The following is a 22,247-nucleotide window of genomic DNA, read 5'->3' as shown; positions in this document are numbered from 1 at the left end:
AACCGAATATGTAAGTGGACACCTTAACTAACATTTTGAAAAAAAAAAGATTAGTTTTGCTAATTAACTAGCATTGTTTTTAACAAATGAAGCTGAAATGGCGTCTTGGGGACAATTGTAACAATAAGTAAAGGGACGATTGTAACAGCTGAAAATAAATAATTTTATGTTTACAAACCATTACTTAACTCTTTAAGAACCACCAATAGTTTCCTATATCATTTATATTATGTTGCATGTGCATTATTTCATTTGTCACCTTTCACAGCATAAATTAAAATTTTTAGCCCCTTAAAGTTTAACCCTTTAGGTCTCTGCTCATCATTTTTTTGACTCCTAAAATATCATTACTATTTTGATCAATAAAAAAATATATCACAACTATGATAATATGTATAATTAACTATGTTTTAGTCGAATTTATGAACTGTTACAATTGACCCCGTAAGTGAGGACAATTGTAACAAGTGCACGACTGTCGAAAATTGTTAATAACTGATATAATAACATTTAAAATAAGGAATTTGTTTTTTTTTATAGTAGAGGATAGTCTACTTTACTCGTCTGTCAATTAATACTAATAATATATTGGAATTTTTGTCACTTAAAAATAGTTAAGTAAAAAATGTTACAATTGACCCCACTCTCCCCTACTAATTATTTAGTGCTAACTATTAATTAAGTAATGAAATCGTACACAAAAACGTACTTTCTCTGAATAAGTATATTTTTTTTACTTATTTAGATTCTTAACCTATATTATATAGGGGACAGCCGCAATCTGGGAAATAGGGTTCTCATAGTTTGGTCAGGAGAGCGATCCAAAGCTCAGAGACCTTAATGTTAATTTCACTTTTTGCGTCTTTAGTCATATTTTTAGAACTAAGTAATCAATTCAAAAAAAATTATGCCCACTCATAAAACCAGTTTACATAAAGTTAATTTCATACGAAAAGTAATTTGAAATAATTATTTATTATTATTTAATTCATATATGGATGAAACGATTTTGAATTATAAGTCGTAGATGTTTTTTTAAAACCACTTTCATCTGCATATTTTATGATTGAAAAATATAAAATTACAACTGTTTTTACTTAGCAGAAACAGAGAAAAATTTATTATTTTTAAAAAAATAATTTGGTGACAACGAAGAAATATTTAATGGGGACAATTAAATGTGAATAACTTAAAAAGAACTTGACTTACACACGAGTAGCGTAAAGTTTCTTTTTTTTTCGCTAGTAGCTAGTCCGTTTTTTTTCGTATTTATTTATAAAAGACGATGTTTCTTTTTAGTTGTCTAAAAACTGATGCTTAATTTAGTAAAGGGACTTGAATAATACATTTAATTGAATGAAAAACATTTTATTCTATGAATGTCGAGTTTTGTAAAGTATGTTTCTGATAGGATGTGATTATACATCAGCTTTTTTTAATTTTATATTTTAGTAATTGATAATTTATAATAATTGATGCGATTTTTTCTTTCTATAATTGATGCAATTTCAATAATATACATACGTAACCATAGATATGGAATAATATATTTAACAATTTATTCATTACATATTTCATAATTATTAATGCGAATACAGAGTCAACATTTTTAAACATCTTAATTTTTCTCAACATCTTATATATTGTTTTAATCTTAAAAAAAATTAATTACCTGTCCATTCGTGTTTAACTGAATTATTTTTAAAATTAAATTTTAACAATTCTCAAAATCTTAATCTTTATGCTACCACATTCTTTACGTTATTTTTTCAATAATTCACGAATAAATTTTTTTAGTACTTTAATTTAGGTTTTCCTTTTAAAGAAAATATCATTTTTAAATTGTCAAGATTTTGTGAAAAAAAACTTAAAATTATTGTCAGCTAGCTGAGAATTAAATGCTGTTAAGAAATTAAAAAGCATTCTGCTGTTTAAATTTAATCGATGCAAAATATCCAATTACTTACTAAGCATACTATTTTTTTTTAAAAATGAGGATATTTATTGATTGTCTTTTTATTGTTTCTTATTTAAGTAATGAAAAGTAAATGCAGATATTTGCACGGAGAAAAAATGCAACAGTTTTTGTAGTATACAATAAACAGTATACAATAAAACTATGTAAAGAATTTAAAAAATTTATCTAATTAGAGAAAATAGTCTTCCTTAATTTAATTAAAAATTTCATGTTCCAACATTATATATCTGGTTCAAGAATTTTCAAAATGTACTTCAAAATTACTAAAATGTTCTCCAAAATATTTAAACTTCAAAAATTTTTCCCATTATTTCATATAGTATCAATTAGATCATAAAAATCGCTTTTAGAATTTCAAAATAAAGAACTGCTTTTACATGGTTCAAAACAACATTTACAAGAATTAAAATTTATTCACAATCCCCTACCCCCAACATGCTTCCAAACCACCGAAAATTGAAATATTCAATCATAAATTAAATCGAAATGACAGCAGTATTTTAAATAAATCAGTGATACAGCGGAATTGCATAGCGAATTTTGTGTATTTCAAGAATTTCGTATAATGAAAAGTGGGTAACTTTGGAACTCTTTTTGAAATTTTTTTCTTTGATACATAGTTTAAATTTCTGAATTTACAAAGTATATTTGAAAAACTTTTTTTCAATATAATACATAAAACATTATGGAAAATATTTAAATAGAAAATTCTATGTTTCAAATTTTAGTAGAACTTGACATAACCAACTCTGATCGTAAATTTTAAGTAAAGAAATATACTTTAGATGTATGTTAAATAAAAATAGCTGTTACTGAAAAAAAGATGGTACATTTAGAAGGAAATAATGTTACATATCCGAGGGGTCTGCAATATTTTTTTAAATAACGTAGTACAAGACTAGGTACCTGGCGAGAAAAGAGTCAAAACCTGTATATTATGTTTTGTTACAGCATCTTGATTTTAGTGATAATTTATTTTTAAAAATGTGTTTTTGTTAAAACAATTGGCAAGTGAAGCAATTAATCATGTCGAGCATATAATAAGAAAATCAAAATTGAACATAATTCCTATTGAACAGTTAAAAATCTTTATTTTTTGTAAGCAGCTAAATATTTGAAGGGCGAGCATATGTATTAGAGTTTAATATGACCTGTTGCAACGTGCGTGAATATTGTTTTGAATTATTATGTTTCTATGTCTAGTTTGGATTCGAATACGATTAAATAAAGATATAATTAAAATATACGTTAAATATCTCTTACAGTATTATCAAGCACAGTAAGTTACTATAATTATTCCTAGCATAGAAGTCTACAATTTTCTTCTTTTTGTAATTCTGATATCTGCTTTAATCTTCTTCATAAACACTTGTCAGTAACTTTATAAGCTAAAAGTATTTAATATTCGTTCTGCTTAGAATGTGATAAGTCAGAGTTACAGGTTATTGCAATGGAACTTGGCGAAGAAGCACACAATGCTTTTAATGTTGTAGATCTAAAAAACTTGGTTTTAAATATTAAAAACTATGATGAGGATTTGGAACAAGGAATGATATTCAATTTAAATGCGGATAGAGAAGCAGAAGCCGCCGCTGCTGAGGAAGAAGCTATGCGAAAGCATGAATTAGAAATGAGAAAATTGGAACTATCGTTGGCACTTATTTACCTATTGATTCGCCAAAAACAAAAATAGACTGGCAATCTCAGTTAAAGTACTTTGATTCGAAAAATGGCGACATAAGTTTATTCTTGGTGCATTTCGAAAGAATAATGAAATGAATTAAAATGGAGCTAAATTTATAGGTGACTTGCTTGACTAGTGTTTTGCCAAGAGATAAAGTGAAAATAATCATGCGAGAATCAGAAGAATTAGCGGAAAACTATACTCATGTCAAGGAATTGTTACTAAAACGATCTAAATTAAGTCCTGAAAAATTTAGACAGTTGTTTTATTCGCATAAAATTAAAATTGATAGTACTTGGCGAGAATATTATAATGAACTTGAAACATTTTTATGATGGATGGATAAAAGGTTTAAATATAAAAACAGTGGAATATTTAAAAAATTTAATTATATCAGACCGAATTAAGCAAAGTGCACCAGCAGTAGTTCAAGCATATTATGTCAGTGAGTGGTCCTTGCTGAAGTCGCCAATGTTATTAGTGAATAAAATTGACGATTATATTGAACTGAAAGAGTTGTACAAAAGTAACTCTCAGATACCCTCTCTATGTGATCAATTTGGAGTATAAAGAAATGATCAAGTTATTAGAATCGAAGGGTTAGAATCCATAACATGTTATAATTGTTCTGGAAAAGGATATTATTCTCGTGACTGCTCTAAGCCAAAGCGTCCAAAATTTTGTACATTTTGTCAAGATAAAATCAACATCTTCGTAACTTGATGAAATCAAATTTGGCTGGTTCAGCGGGGGCAAAGATCCTCGCATGTTATGTAGCTAAATCACAATCATCTTATATGGGCGGCTTAAATCAGAATTCCGATGCTTGCAATAAACTACAGCAACTGTATCGCCATGACGATGTATATATTAAACTGATAGTTTGCCCAATCCTAATCATCAGATGATCATTGCATTTATATTCGCTGATCCACAGAACATTATTATTTTAAATCTATTAAAGTATTGCTTTAAATGAGGATCTGTTTTTCCAAAAATGGCACTCTGAAATTTGAATATCCGAGATCCTCAGAACACATAGCTTATGAAATCTAGCAGAATCACTACAAAATATGCTTTTCTTCCATTTCAATTATAAAACGAAAAGAAAAAAAATTCAAACATATTTTTTCCGTTTACTTTTCTCAGAATTATTCATCCCATAATATTAAAATATTGCATGTTATAAAATGATGTGCTATTTATGCAATCTTTCTACAAAATATATTTTCCTGCATGTAGTAATAAAATAATTGAAAGTCTCTTTAAGAAAAGCACTCTCGTTTCAGTTTGACTGTACGAACATCTTGTCAGATCAAGTGTTGGAGAACGTTTATGTTCAGATTGAGCCCAGTGAAGGTTTTGAAGTGGTCTGTTACTCTTCTTGTTCAAAATGACAGTACAGTGTTCCTGGTGTAGCATATGCCAGCATCAGCTTACCCAATGATCCTTTAGTTGGTAAGTTTCATTTAATTCTCAATGTTTTTAGATCTGCATGCTATGTATAATTTGTCCTCGGTAAGAACTCCCCCCACCACAATATCTGAGGCCATATGCTGCTATAGAAACAAAAATAGTGCATTTCAGGGAGGGTAGCTTCAATTCACTATAGGGTTAACACAATAAACCAAAGAAAAAGCTGACCAGAGCTAAAGCCTGTCCCATGCAGTGACCCCACAATCCTACTTAAAATAGTTATACCTCATTACCATAGTCATCGCCACATGGTCCAGACGAATGACTGAGGGATTTCTTACTTTTGGCAAACTATATGCAGTGGTGCTAAATATTACAATCTCATAGTTTATCACAGTCTTACGATTGAGTTGTAAAAATTATGGTTTTCAGGAGATTACGTAATCTTATTCTTAAAAAAAAACTTAAAAAATTCGGAAAAAAAACCCTTAACTACCCTTTTTCCCTTAACTACCAAGAACTAATCTAATCAAGTTCTAACTAAACAATATTTTTTTTTACTCTTTGAACAATTTTAAGCATAATTTTCAAAAATAGAAAATCGATTTCATAGAAATAAAAACATAGCTGCCAACTCTACTGGATTTTGCCAGTTTCTCCTGGTCTTCTGGTTTATTTAAAATTCTAATCGTTTTTGTACATCTTTGATAATTTCCTAAAATTGAGTAAGTTTCCTGAAACAAATCCCTATTTAAATAGAATTTTTGCACAGATTATTGCTTGCTTGAATATTTAAATAAATATAACATAAAGAAGCACATATAAGTAATAGGGATGAGGATTCTCTTTTTAAATTAACGAAACAATTCTTTCAACTATCTTTGAATTAAATGCCTTTTAATATTCAAAATTATGTATAAACATAATACATAGTACTTCAAGTATGCTTAATGTCAATCGTAACTGTAAGATATTGGTGTTGTTCTATTTTTATTACTATAAAAAAATCTCTAAAATTCCATTTGTGTAAAATATTTAGTACATTATACAACAATTATCTTGAAATTTATATTTCGTAAAGTATACCGCGTTTTTTTTTCCTATCAATGTTGACAGCTATGTAAAGAAAAGAAATCTCATCTTTCCCTCCTTCCAACAAGATAGTCAAAAATTTATCTTCACTCATATTAGAAAGCAAAAAAACATTAAAGCAAATCTTAAATGTTGAGAGCAATAATATTTTAGTAGTTCAAATGATACAAAGGTTATAATATCTAGTTCTAATTTAACCAAAAAAATAGAACATTGATTCTAACTAATCAATTTAATTTTACAATGAAACAAAATTTCAGTAATGTATAAATTTTAATTTAATACTTTTATCTAAATGTTACAAGGTTGCCATTCCATAGGGACAACAGGGAAAACCTGGAAAATACACGGAATTTAAAAGTTACCAGAAATAACAGGAAAAATGCAGAGGATTTTTATTTTTTCCTCACAAATTGGGAAAAGCAAGCAATTTTAGTTCCTATTTTCGTCTTTTAAAAAATGGTGCCCACTTAAAGCGTAATCTATGGATTATTTAAGAATGTTCAGCTGTTCCTTTTTTTCCTCGAAAATTTTCCCTCGATTATAGTTAGTATAGTTAACCCAACACAGTAATTGTGTTTCCTCTTAATATTGTGTATAATATATACAGGGAAAGCAAATTTATACAGGGAAAGGAATTTGTTTTCCAGATTTGAAGAGCAACCCTGTGTTACTTTTTTTATTTAATAGTAAATTTTTGCATAATTTCATATCTATATAAAATATAGCATATAAATCTCAAATTTGTATTCTGTAAATACTAATTTGAATTCTGTAAAGGCTAACTGTTAAAAAAAATTTATTTAAAGCCATGAAAAAACAAAATATTATATGCCATTCTGAGTTTGAGCCCTGTTTAGGAAAAAGTAAAGTCCTCTTATGTTAAGAAAATGAGTAGTCAAGTTTTTACCAATTTTTATTTATCAAAATTGAAAAGTTTATCTATTAATAATGGCATCACAAAGAAACACATGATCTATTCATCATAAACATCACATTGTGCATCCTTCATAATAGAGCCTTTTTTTTTATCAAGACAGATTCAAAAAATCAATTTTGTAACATTTTTGGCAGTCAGACTGAGCGGCCATGGGACATAAAAAAAACCCACTAGACCTAAGTCCAGCATTTTCAAAATTCAAGTGTATTTGTTGCTCCTAACCCACACTTAGCAGATCCATTATTGGCGAGTTATTGAGAAATGATTCTGCCAAAAATAAGGCCAAGTAACATTAAATTAGAAATAATCTGGCTTGAAAATTAATCACCAAAAATTCCCTTCAGAATTTAACCCGTAACCAAAAGATGTATGTGGTTCATAAAAAAATAAAGCAGCTTAAACGAAGTCAGATTTTAAAAAAAAAGCTTTTGATATTCATTTTGTCGCAACATTGAATTATAATTAGTTATACGCTTGCATTGCGCAAAGTGTTACATTTAGTGTTAAAATAAAATTATTTATTTTCGCTTTGAATGAAATTGGATAAAAATTAAACAGTTGATTTAATTTGCTTAGAGCAAGATTTGGAATGATTATACATGGTGCGTAGTTTTTTTAAAAAGTGCTTAAAGGTGCTTTTTTCATTGGGTGCTTTTAAAAAGTGCTTAATTTAATTTTCTCCATGTATTATGCTAAAGCTTGCTTTTCACTTTGTTCTATTCAACGCTTTCACATTTCATTCGACCACAATCCGTTTCGGCGTACCGTCGGTCCGTAACGTGTGATAGCGCCAATCATTTTACATGTTTTACATTATTTTATCATGATCATGTAAAGTCTTTGAAAATTATTTTGCATCTTTTTAATGTATATAGTGCTTAAAAAGTTCTTAAAAGGTGTTTATTTTTTGTTGAAAGATTTGGCTACGCACCCAGTTAAAAAGTATTATAAATTGATGAAATAAAGAAATTTTAAAAGCTATGAAATATGTATACCCTATAATTGCATGACAATATTTTTCAAAATAGAAAATTTTTTAATTAAATATGTTTTTGCTAATTAATTAAAATTTTTAACATCAGTGTCAGGTCAGCTAAAGTATTGCACTAAGTACAGAAGTTTTGACATTAACGATTTACCTAAGTGTTTTTAATTTTGTGTTAAAAAGCAAATTGTTTTGTGTACTTATATTGAAACTTATAATGTCTTTCAGTATACTTGGAACATTGAGTAACACAATAAAGTACTTAGTTAAAGATCCAAACAGTGGAGAACCAGATGATGAAGAAGGCTATGAAGATGAATATGTAGTGAGTATTCTTACTTATCTTGTCAATGAATGACTCTGTTACAATTGTGCATATTCCTTTTTGCTGTAACGATGGTGTGTGCATGAATTTTCTGTGAGAGTGTCTGCACTAACAATATATACATAAGTTAAAAGTGTAAAGAAAGTATTAAAGATTAATGAAGAGAGAAGAAGAGAAAGGATTGGAATAAATCTTTAAAAAAAAAATTATTTTTTTATATATAATTTTTATATTTTTTTATCTATTTTTTATATATCTAAGGGAATGAATTGGTTAAGAGTCTTTTTAATATTGGATGAGCATTTTGATTCCGAAATTCACACCTGATTAATTCGAAGGATTATGAAACAAGCATAGTAAAAAAAATGAGAACAATCGCAAATATGAGAATTAATTTTCAAGCAATTAATAATTTTAACTTAAACAATTTAAATAATTAAAACAACAGCATACCGAAAAGTGCTTTAGAAATATACTAAAATTTTGAATTAAATAATAGTATATTTAAATTTTGAAATGTAATATTTTTTAAAAATAAATTACATTGAATTACGAGAACACCTTTACAATGAGTGTACTACAAAAAAATCTTTAAATCAAACAATTCCCCCCCCCCCAGATTCAAGTGTAGAAAAAAAAACTTCTTTCAAACTTTAGTATTTTTTGAAATCTAATAAATTAAAAATGATTTTCGTTCATATTTGTAAAAGGCACCAGGCTCAAATTTGCAATCAATCGCTTAAATGGTTGTCCTATGTTTTTTTAATTTGTTTTTCCCTCTCTGCTAGAGCTTAATATTATTATGAATCTATTCTCTGGATTGTAATATTTTTAAAGATAGTTTTAAGTGTTAATGAAGTTTTTATTGTTTGTAGATTATTATATTTAAATTATAAATTTTTAAATTATAATTTTCCATTAACTGTACTAAAAATAATTTGCTGGTAATAAACATATTTAAATTTTACCCTTTTGCTTTAATGTTTCTTTAAGTACAAGTGCTTTTAAAACTCATTAAATATATATTTAGTATATTATGATGAAGTGTTTATTCTGAACAGCCGACCCAAATTTCAGTTAATGGCTACCAATGCTCAACTCTGTAGCCTCGTAATTTTCACTACCCCCAGAGGTATTGATTTGTTTTGGGAATTTGGAAGACTTTGTGATCCGACATAAAAACACAGCGATTTGTTGCAATAGATAGTTTTTCAAGTCTTAAAAGTTCACGGAAAAAATTGGGAAGTTAGTTTTGCTGCCCAAATAGCTGAAATTGAGAAAGATACAAACAATGCACTTGCTTATTTTAACACGGTCTGGTAAAGTGAAAACTTTAAAATATAACAAAGATGTAGCACAGGTTCACTTGTCAGATATTATTGCAGTGCTGCCAACTCCAACTTTAAATAACCGCAGAGTCACTTTTGATAGTGATATTTCCCCTTCCCACAGAGTGCATGTACATTTACTGTACATGCACTCTGTTATATTTCATGCCCTCTCTGTTACGATGCATTATTTGGATTTAAAAAAAATGTGTTTGCAATTTTAAAAGTATTATCACATTTCAAGATAAAATAAATTATCATAATTTTTTGAAAAAAATTGCAGATAGTGTTTTAGGATGGTTCAAATCACAGTGTTTAGCAGAAATAACAGTGCATATCAAAAATGTGGGATTTTATTTGTTCCCTTTGCTGCAAGTACTTTTAATTAACTTGCAATTTAATTATGAAGCTCTTTTGTTATTTTATGCCAATTAATTAAACATTACGTAGCATATCCTAGTAGAATTTTTGTTTTCAAAAATATTAAATAACTTTTTTTAGAATAAAGTACTTGTGCGATTTCCCTTCTGTTACGCCTGGAAATCAACTATGACGAAATTCACTGATTTGTTTGTTTTGATTATTATGCACGGTGTGTAGCGTTTTTAAAAAGGATTTTAGATTTTCATTTTTTAAAGGCCCTTAAAGGTGCTTTTTTCATTGGGTGTTTTTAAAAAGTGCTTAATTTTCCCTTTTCGAAAATGATGAGTTTTTTTTTACTCTACCATGTCGCTGCATTATATGCAAAAGCGTATTTTTTACATTGTTCTATTCAACGTTTTCACAATTCATTCAACCACAATCTATTTCGGCATACCATCGGTCCATAGCGTATGAAAGCACCAATTATTTTACATGTTTGATGAAATACTGTGAGGTCTGCATGTGCAACTCTGCTGCCTTTTGCAGGAGATTCTCAATTTCAGACCCCTCCCCCTCCGATATCGGACCAAAAAAATCTCTTGATCATTTTATAAAGGCTAATATAATCGAGAAAAGAGTTCTTTGTTGGAAACTAGTTATTTTAGCATGATCATGTGAAGTCTTTAAAAATTATTTTGCATTTCGTTAATGTATATAGAGCTCAAAAATATTTTTTACGTGCTTAAAGTACTTAAAAGGTGCTTATTTTTCATTGAAAGACTTTGCTACGCATCCTGTTGTACTTCGTTTCAAAATTTTCATTTCAAATAATAACTATTTTAGCTATTACATAGTTTTTGAATTATATTAAGAATTTTTAATCAGCGTTGCCACTCCATAGGGATTAGGGGATTTAAAAATCAGCTAAAATGGCAGGGAAAATGCGGGGAATTTTGTATTTTTTCTTTCAAATAGGGGATTTTATTTCCTTTTAAAAAATTCAGACCTCTCCAAACTCAATATATTTAAGGCTATATTATATTATTTCTTTTTCTATAGCGTTATCTGTTTTATGTTGTGCTGTTTCTTAATTCTCCAAGTTTTTTCAGCAACTTCAGCATCTTTATCCGAATATAGTTCACAAGAACACAGTGAATGTGTGTATCCTCTTAATATACTGTGCATAATATGTGCAGGGGAAACATAAGGATTTTTTTCACAGATATCAGTGGCAACCCTGTTAATACTTTTTATCAGATAATTTTGCTTGTAGATTTTTAAAGAAGGAAAAAAAGCTTATATAAATTTAACAAAAAACCAATAAAATCAAATAAATACAATTTTTTTAATTACCAACCAATACTTAATGAAAAAATTTCCATAAACTTTATGTATAGAAAAAATGAATGTATTTGTCTCTGCAGCTTGAAGAATTGGACATAGTGTTGTGCGACCACATTCAAAAATTATTAAAAGCAAACTTTAGCGCTGCTTGGGAAGAGATAACTGAAAAGAATGAACTGGAAAACACTTATGCCTTTAATCTCAAAACACTGGAAGGTAAGCTTAAATATTTTCTCATAGGAAATTGGAAGAGTTATGAAATAATTTCCTATCAATTCCTTAGTGTGTAGTGTTTAAATGTGCTTATTTTCCTTTTGTTAAAAGCCCTTAAAGGTGCTTTTTTTGGTTTTAAAAAGTGCTTAATTTTCGCTTTTCAAAAATGAAATGTTGAATGCAAAAGCGTGGTTTTAACATTGATCTATTCAACGTTTTGCGTTCATTCAAACACAATGTATTACACCGTACCATCAGTAAGTAGCGTATGAAAACGCCAATAATTTTACATGTTTGATGCAATACTTGCGGGTTCACGTGTGCGTATATTGAGCTGAGTTCGGTGAGATTCTTGCACTCTCATGTGCATTTTGCAAAATATTTTCAATATCAGGCTTCATATTCCATCTTCTGAAATCCATCTGAAACATCTCTCTATCTTTTTATGGTGGCTAATATAATTTAGAAAAGAGTTCTTTGTCAGAAACTAGTTATTTTTATCATGATCATGTAAAGCCTTTGAAAATTATTTTGCATTTTGTTAATGTAAATAAGGCTTAAAAATATTTTTTGAGTGTTTAAAAAGATGAAGACTTATAGCTGAAATTATAAAAGAAAATAAATCAAACTTTACAATGAAAAAAAAAACAAATTTAAAACTATTAAGCATTGGATATTTATTTGAAAACAATATTATTTCATTTGAAAATGTTTTTTTTAAAAAATTTAATATCTTTTGCAATGAAATTCAGTAGGTGAATTCCGGTATCAATACCTGCTTCAAAAAAACCTCAGCAGCGCCACACAAGAAGCAAAAAACAATGTATTGGAACTGAGATTGACTAAAAGTTTAGCCCATAAACACAACTATAAAAGCTGTCACATATTTAAAAAACAATTTCAAGCAGCAAAACCCTTTTACCCCTTTTATTAGACCTGAAAATAACTACCCGCTATGTGGCAAGTGAACAGAAAAAGTTGCGAAAAGTGTTAAATAAACAACTGCCTATTTTTTTCCAGTGCTTATTTCAAAATTCGTTTACCGTAAAAGTACGTCAATTAAAACAAATACACTCTGAGAATTCAGAATTCATCAATTCATGGTTGAAAAAATCATGTGGAAGGAGAATTCTTTAACAATTCACTTATTTCAAAGTTGTAATATATACATTAAATACATTTTGACCCTCCCCCAATATTTTTAAACAACGTTCCTTAAAAGTCAGTATGAAGTTTTGTCGCATACTTATTATTTTTATTATTTAATTAAATTTTTATAGCCTTAGATTATTTTTAATAGGAATTTTTTCTTAAAAATATAATTTAATCGAAGTTAAAAAAAATGTTGCAACATGTGGCTTTTAAATGTCTTAAATGACATCATTTTGGATCTATTGACATCTGTCACCAACTCACTTAAGTGCAAACTTGATCAAGGTACAAAGCTGAGAATTGAGGAATGAAATTGAGGAATCATTAAAGGGCGTCCTAGAACGAATTACTAACATCTAAATGGTTACATTGGTGATGTTCAATTTCAAATAATTGTGTGTTGTCAACTAGTAATGATAAACGGAAAGTTATGTTACAAGTTCCAATGGGATATTTTATTCCATTTCAATGATTTATGGTAATAATATTAGTTGGACTTAAAAGTCCCATAAAGATACATGAAGTTTTATACAAATTGAAAGGTACACAAAGTTTTATACAGTTTCAAAAATTTTTAAATATTACTTTTTAAGGGATTAGGTATGATATGAGGATAACTTCATTCAAATTAGGCATGATAGTTTTAATGATGTGGATGGCATATAATTTGCAGGTATTTTGCGATTCACCCTAGCTCTGGTAATAATGTGATTTGCTAATTCTTTTCTGACAAATGGGGGGGGGGGATTAGAAGCAATGCTAACGCAGGACATTTTTAGGTCATAAATTGTAATCTTTAAGTCAAAAAATAAATAAAACTAGTTTTGGTGATATTTTTAACAAGTTTACTAGCGAAAAAAAATTGTGGGCCTAATGATTTCTTGCGATGGGCTATCGCTTGAAGGCGAAATCCTAACCTCTTAATCATAAGAAAACTAAAAATTGCTTCTTCCGTAACTCGTTTTTGGTAGATAAAATAGCATATACTTGGGCTAGCAATTTTCTACGAGGTTCAAACGTTTGGTCTCAAAATTCAAACTTGTTGTGTTTCTAGTTATGACATGAGAAACAACATGAGACGTGCAGAGATAAGAATGTAAATAAGGTTTTGGTAGAAAAAATCATTAATTTTATATTGGTTCTGCAGAACTTTTAACCTAGTTGCTAAAGATTGGTGGCAAGGTTCAAACTTCTTCTTACGTCATCAAGTAGCTGTTTTTATTGCACTATATCTTTTTATGTGGCTTGCCGTACGAAACTTTTGGGCAAACTATTTTCTATAATACGCTGACGTTTCTAATCAAAATTCAAACTTAAGGTTTCAAAGACGAAATTTAACCAAAAGTAATTTTTGGTTTAAACTTTATATGCTTTTTTCGCTGAGCAATATAGGACAAAATTAGTAATGCTTTGTTACCAGCCAGTGGCATTTTTGTAGGGGCAACTTTCTCAAAAATTTGAAATTTAAAACGATTAAAATAGTTGCTCATATTATTTATGTAAAGCCTTTCTCAAAATATCATTTAAACTACGCGATTCATTTCTAAAATGCAGAATAATGTTTCCGTACATTTTAAGTTATTTTAAAGGAAATTTAAGTAGAGTATAAATAACTTTTTTACCTTATAAAATTTAGGGTTCAATCTTTTAAACCAGTAATACTAGTTGAAATTTGTTTTAGTTTAGAATAGTAAAATTTATTAGATACTAAAAAAGCAGATATTATTGGGATTAATACAGTGAAATATTTCATTCAATTATTTTTAAATATCATCAACCATAAATCAAAATTAAAATTTAATGCGAAATTAAACTTTATTTCGAAATGAATCTTGGATAACGAAATTCAGTTTCCCTGAAATACTGATCCAGTGTAAAATAAAATAGTTTCATTATTCAAAAATGAAAAATAAATAGATTCCAAATTGACATAAAACTTATAAATAGATCATTGCAAATAAAACATGTAAGAGAAAGAAAGGCGTTCAGAAATTGATATTACTGTTCAAACACTCTATAATCCAGTTATGCAAAAGTTTCGTGTATTCGAAAACTGTGAATCTCTATTTTTTTAATGTTACTCAATCTTCTGGAGAAAACAACATGCTGCGTCTTACAGCAAAAAAAATTATGGCAATCAACGCTTAAAGGAAATTGTAACTGTAAAGCGAGAAAAAAATATAATAGTTGTACCGAAATATCATGTAAATTAAATGAATTGAAATTATTATATACAGGGGAAATAGTAAGAAGAATATACAAATACCTTACTAAATTTACATCTATATTTATTAAACATTTTGGAACAAATTATCTGCGTTTCATGTTAGCTTACATAATATACTAAAAACAATTGCGATAAAAAATACAAAAGTTTACATTTATAAGAAAAATGAAATGGCAAAATAAAAGAAAAACGCAAGAAATAGAAAAAAATATACAAGGTGTTTATAAAGTCCCGGACACATTTTGATGTTTAATAACTCATAAAATATTAAAGATAGATTAAAATTAATAACATAAATGGTTAGATAAACTCAAAAAGTTTCATGACCCTTGTCAATGAACTTCCACGTCTACTCCCTTCGTCGCACGGAGAATATCAAGTAAATGGTCAATTTCACGCCAGGTAGCGGCAAGCGTTACGAGTTATTAAACATTAAAATGGGTCCAAAATGGGTGTTTCTGGCATTGTTAATCGCCATAATGTGCACATATGGGGATCTGAAAACCCCCATGAATACCGTAGAGACAAAGGGATTCCCCAAAGGTTAATGTGTGGTGTGGACTAATGCACGACCGAGTCATTGGGCCTTTCTTTTTTACAGTAAAGACGGTTTCATCAGTCGTATACCTAGACATGTTGGAAAACTTCGTATTTCCACAACTATAAAAGTTTCAGCCACATGTCTTCTTGCAACAAGATGGTGCACCATCTCATTGGGGTATCATCGTTCATAGTTTTTTGAATGACCATTTTCCAGGAAGATGGATTGGACGAGGAGGTCCAATTCCTTGGCCACCCAGATCACCTGATATAACGCCGCTGGACTTTTTTCTTTGTGGATTTATAAAGGACAATGTTTGCAGGAGGATCGTGTCGAACATTGATGACCTAAAAGCCAGAATTACAACCGCAATAGTCTCTGTGGATGTCGACATGCTTGCCGCTACCTGGCGTGAAATTGACTATCGACTTGATATTCTCCGTGCGACGAAGGGGGCACATGTGGAAGTTCATTGGCAAGGGTCATGAAACTTTTTGAGTCCATCTAACCAATTATGTCATTAATTTTAATCTATCTTTATTATTTTATGAGTTATAAAGCATCAAAATGGGTCCAGAACTTTATAAACACCCTGTATATCAGAATCACTACTTATAGCAAAATAATAAAGATAGCGAGGAATAAAACAAACACAATATATATAGGTATAAAAACGATACTAACAGTGTTTCTGACAGTTTTGAATGAAGAAAAAGAGAAAGAGGAAAATAGAACGTTTTGAATTCAAAAGCAAAATTTCATTTCTCCATATTATCTTGGAAAAAAGTGGAGATAGGAGAATAAAATCATCAGAAATGCTCTTGAGAACAAAACAAAAAATTTTAAGGAAAGAATAATAGAAAAAAAAAACAGTTCTAAAAATCTCAGTTTTTCATATTACCACAATTTTGGGAAAAACTAGTCATAAAAGAAAAAAATTCTAATAGAAATAGTTTAAAAAAAACCGCTTCATTATATAAACAGAGGTAATAAAAAAATTATGGAAAAAGAAAAAATGGATAAAAATAATTCTTAAAACAAAACTTAAAAGCCGCAAATTTTAGGAAAAAGCGATGATAGTAAAAATTTATCAAAAATGAACCTAAAAAAATGTGCCGGAATAAAATCGCCGTTAAAAACAATAATTTAGAGTTTAATTCGAATAAAAAAAATTGTTTTTAATTCCCAAAAGAAACCTGTATCACTATAAATCTCAGTTTTTCGTATTGCAGCAAGTGGAGAGGAATAAAAAAAATAGTTTTATTCGTCATTAAAATCTTTTTCAGTCATCTTGTAACGTCTGTGAATGAAAGAATGAGTGGGAGACCGGGATTGCATGGTTGGTAGAGACTTCCCGCGTAGTAAATAGTGAATGGTGCACGTTAAGTCTGCCGGGTCACAAAATCCTCCATGTTTCCATAACAAATCATACTTCGGGGGGAAATAGATCGTTCTCTGGTTCAGGTCAGAATTATGATCTGTGCATGTATGAAAGGGTCCATCTTTTAAACGAGCAGTGACGTGTGTCTGAAGTCGCTTTCTGGCCATAGACGGATCCACTGAAAAGCAAAAAGCATACCCTCTGCTTCAAAATTATCTTGGTTACACCCAGCATGCTTGCTGGTATAGACAAGTGGCATTAGAAACAGTAACAATAATGTGTGAACGTAAGTTTTGGTAGCATCTTTCAGGCGTAATACAAGAAGTCGAAATCACTGACTTTTGAGCACATGGCTCAATTTTTGAGGAAAAAGTAGCGTCAGGTGGAGAATGGCAGGCATTTGCTTAATCGCCATTTCTTACATATTTAGTCTCCCTGTGGCCGGTGTCAACTGATAATTCATCCTTACGTTTAGATGGCTAACTTTGGTTGACAGAGGTATAGGGAAAAATTGAACGCATATAACAGTTTTTTAATAAAATTTTTCTTCGAACAAATAAATAATAATGACCACAGATTCAATATGTGTCGTAAGTTTATTATTATTTTAAAAGACTAAAATTTTATTCATATCTTACTGATTACTTTGCATTTTATAGGACAGGATGTTGTCTTTATGATGGAGAATAGTATTTTGCGATTCATCATATCTCTGGTAAGAATTATACAGAAGTATTTCAATAAATTTTCAGCCCGTTGAAATATAATAAAAAGTACCGAAAGTCGGATTTGCTCACTTTTTCAGGCAAAGTGGGAGGAAGGATATGAGCGATGTCTGATAACAAAAAGTGAAATAAATTCAAGCTCAAATTTACATAATTTAATTATATTATGAATATTTGAAACGCATCATATATATATATATAAATAACATGTAAATTTGGTTTAAAGTTACGACAAATAAACCCTCCGACAGTTTATGAAGTGAGCCTATGTTTTGGGGCAAAATTTCTTTCTAGATTAAAAGTCTCCAAAAACTTGTTTTAGCCATATTTTTTTCTAGATGGTGGGATAATGAATTTTTTTGCTGCTCCTACAGTTTCCTACATTTTTCGGCAAAATTTTACAGTTTTTATGAAATGAATGATCTAATACTTGTTTTGGCCATACTTTTTTTTATTAATGGGAGGGCTTACAAAACTCTTTGTTAGGATAGCTATTTTCTGCAACGGATGAATATTTGAAGGCAGTATTCCAAATTTCAAAGCAAAAGTTATCTTACGCTTATTTTTTCTGTAACCTAAATTTGACTAATGAAATAATAAAAATTTTCGTTGGGAAGACAATTTTGTTCGATGGCCTAACTTCTGGGGGTGAATATATAATATTTCTTAAAATATAAGGAAGGATTACCATGTTCGGAGAAATTCAACTGTAATTGTGGATGCGGTGTCTATTTCAAAATGCTCGTATAATGTTAGTCTGCAATATTAACTATTACTTAATTAGAGGCATTTATGTTCCTGTTTACATAATTATTTTAAATTAAAATCCCTCTGACAGTATCTTCTGCGCTTAGCTTGGTTTCTCAATTTTCTCAAAATCGTTTTTTAAGCTCTTGCACTTTAACTACAGCCATCTTTTACAAAATTTTCTTTAAAAAAAATTGGACAAAAAATTTGATTTAAGAAAACCTCTTACACTCAGATTCTTTTATGGCAAATTTAATTGGATAAAAAAATTTCCTTTTTAAAAAATAAGTAGTCTTAGATGTCAGCAATTTATTATTTCATTAAAAATTTTCACAATCAGATAATTATTTCTGCAATTTTTGTCTTTTAATATTACATAAATGATTGAATACTCAAAATGTTTGACGCATCATTGAAAATTAGGAAAAGAGGTAACATAAATGGCTAAAAATCTCTTTTTCATTTTGATTATACAATAATAAAATGCTATATTATATCGTGAAAAGTCCAACTTTGATTACTATTTGATTCAATGCGGTACTGAAAAACAAGGAAAATATATGATTGTTAAAATATTGTATGTCATATTTTTTCAGCTTTCGAAAACTATTGTATACAAATCCAACTAGGAGTCGACGTCTTAGCTTTTAAGGGTAACTCAGAAGAATTTAAAACTCTTCGTGTTTATATTAACCATCATTTATATAAGCTTTCAAGAAAATAAAAAAGAATACGCAATACAAATAAAGAGACATATTAATAAGGAACATATTTTTGTATACTAAAAAGAAATTATCTTCAAGACTTGCAGCATATTGGAAAAGAAGACAACATATTCGCCAAAAAAAGGTAGTTTTCGTTTAGTCTAGGGCCTTTTAGTCAGGTTAAAGCCATTTTTGAAGGAAAAAAAATTGACTTTCATTATTGTAAAAAAATCCGCAATATATATAAATTAAAATAATTAATTTTTCTGCTGAATGCATTTAAATTCAAAACGTGAACTTATGAAAAATAGATTAATTAATGAATTTTTAATTAATGAATTATAAATAACAATGTTAACCGTAACGTCCTGATAGGGAATGTTTGCTAATAATGATAATAAAAACATTTCTAGATTAATTTCCTGTAGTATTAAATATATATACGTTTTATTAAAATGTCTCGATTAAGAACGGTGCATTTTCCATTTAAAATAAGTTTCTCAATAAATCTCAATGTAGCGAAGAATTAAATTTATTGAACTAAGGGTGAACCTTGCCAAATTGCGGCAAAAAATAAAATTAAATATCGTACAATAAGCTAAATATTTCTGTTTTGCTTATAAATAGTTAAGTAGAAATTTCTTTTTTCGTATCTATGAATATGGTTTAATTTTGTGCGAATACAGATTAAATTTATGAATTTTAGATGCAAATGTTTTACTGAAGCGTTCAAATAACAAATTACGCGTAATCGAAATTAAAAAATAAGCATAGAATAAAGTAAATCTTAAAATTTAAAATAAAGAGTAAAATAAAAATTGCGTACAGAAATGCATAAAAAACCAGGCAACGCGAAAATATAAGGTGCAAAAATTAAAATATTTAGTGTGAGTAAAATTAAAAAAAAAGAGTAAAAGAGAACTTGAAATATTAACTAGAAATTACAGCAGAGAATAAAGAGTAGAAAAATGTAAAATATCGGGAATAGTTAAAGCGTAAAATATGAAGTAAAGTATTACGTAAAGAGTAAGATATAAAGTGAAACATAAAGTAAAGAGAGGAAGGTAAAAATCGGAAAGTATAGAAAGTTAAATATAGAAAAAAAGTTAAGCAAAGTGGAATGTAGAGCGTAAAGTAATGTGTAAAACATTAAGAAACGTGTAAAGCAAATAAAGCGTAAATTCAAGTGAGGCGTGTTATATACAGTAATGTGTAAAATCAAGCGTTAAATATCATATTAAATATAGAATAATATAAAGCAAGAAATTATATAAAAGTGTATCTTGTAAAGATGAAAATAAGGTTGAATTATAAAGCAATGCTTAAATTAGAAAGTGTAAAAAATTATAAAATATAGTAAAAAGTAAAGTGTAAAGTAAGGAAGGCACTAAATGAAATATAGTAAAAAGCGCAGCATAGTTTAAAGTAAAGTATAAAGTAGAAGCGTCAAGTAAACTTAGCATGAAGTAAAGTATGAAGTAAAATAAAATGTGGAGTGCAAATTAAATCACAAAATGTAACGTAAAGAAAACAGCTAGTAAAGTAAAGTTTGAAGTAAAAAGTGAAAAGCATAATTAAAAATTGTGGAAAACTGGAAAGTAATCGAAGAATTAAATGTAAAGTAAAATGCATGTCAAGTAGCAAGTATAGTAAACCATAGAATATAAATTATAGAGAAAATTGAAGAATAATGTAAGTTTTGACTAGTATATATATATATATATATATATATATATATATATATATATATATATATATATATATATATATATATATATATATATATAGTTTTGACTAAAACTAATATAAGACCAAGAGTAAACTAAAATTAAAATAACTTGTGAAATATAGGGGCCACTTTTTCAAAACATATTTAATCCATATTATTTAGGTAAGGCATTTCTCCAAACATCATATACACCACACGATTTATTACTAAAATTCTCAAAAGAAACCATATTCACTATAAATCTCGGTTTTTCGCATTGCCGCAAGTGGAGAAGATGAAAAAATTAGTTTTATTCGTCATTTTAATCTTATTTACATCACAAAACGAGAGAATTCTTCAAAGACCGTGATATTGTGGTTAGTAGAGAGCTTGGACCATGTTTAAGTGGCCGTGAGTTCGATCCTCGCTGGCCGAAGACTAACCATTTAGCAAATGGTGACTAGTGCACTTTAACTCGGTCAGGTCACTAAGTCCTCCATGTTTCTGTATCAAATCAAACTTCTGGGGGAACTGTTCGCTAGATCGTTCTCCAGTTCAGATAAAAATTATGATTGGTGGATGAATGAATGGGTCTACCATTTTAATGGGCTGCGACGTGTGTGTGTGTCTGAAGTCACATTATCACCGTCAAACACGAAGTTGAAATCACTGACTTTTTAGCATATGGCTCATTTGTGCCTGGAAAAAGTAGCTTCAGGTGGCAGGCGATTGTTTAACATCCATATATTTAGTCTCGCTGTGGTACTGATAATTAATTCTTATACTTAGAGGGCTAACTTTGGTTGACAGAGGTATGAAAAAGAATTGAGTATTGTAATAATATTGTAATACAGTGATGTAATAAAATAAAAAAAATTCGTATAAATAAGTATATAGTGACCTCATGTTCATATGGGTCGTGAATTTATTATTATTTCAAAAGGCTGATATTTTATTTGTATGTTATTGATTACTTTGCATTTTATAGGACAGGATGGTGTCTTTATGATGAAGATGTTGTCTTTATGAGTATTGTGTGATTCTTCATAGTTTTGGTAAGAATTATTTTCTGGTGTTTCAATAAATTTTCGGACCGTTCAAATATAGTGAAAGCACATAAAGACGGAAAAGGATTCTGGATTTGCTAACTTTTTCGGGCTAAGTGAGAGGAATGTTATGAGCAATGTCTGATAACAAAAATTGAAATAAATTCAAGCTCAAATTTACTATTATAACATAATTTGATTATGTCATGAATATTTCAAACGCATCATGTATTGTGTACATTTGGTTTAAAGTTATGACCAGTAAGTCCCCCGATATTTCGGTTCCTACAATCTTCAGATTTCTTCCCTAGTTATGAGCATTGTTATGATAAGATATCAGGATAACTT

General features: G+C 28.9%; 1 protein-coding gene across 1 annotated transcript; it reads left to right on the top strand.

The window, feature by feature from the left end:
* Positions 1–3,428: 3,428 nt before the first annotated feature.
* LOC147816746 (coatomer subunit gamma-like) lies at positions 3,429–17,739 on the top strand. Its single transcript, XM_087157307.1, has 4 exons — positions 3,429–3,628; positions 8,324–8,420; positions 11,536–11,671; positions 17,629–17,739. Exons 1-4 carry the CDS (start codon positions 3,429–3,431, stop codon positions 17,727–17,729), a joined length of 534 nt encoding a protein of 177 aa, XP_087013433.1. The 3' UTR covers positions 17,730–17,739.
* Positions 17,740–22,247: the final 4,508 nt, after the last annotated feature.

This window comes from Parasteatoda tepidariorum, chromosome 1, assembly GCF_982258835.1.
Source record: "Parasteatoda tepidariorum strain Cologne lab strain chromosome 1, Ptep-v5.0, whole genome shotgun sequence".
NCBI classification, from domain to species: domain Eukaryota; kingdom Metazoa; phylum Arthropoda; class Arachnida; order Araneae; family Theridiidae; genus Parasteatoda; species Parasteatoda tepidariorum.
The sequence above is the reverse complement of the archived record's forward strand: the minus strand, read 5'-3'. Positions and strand labels throughout refer to the sequence as shown.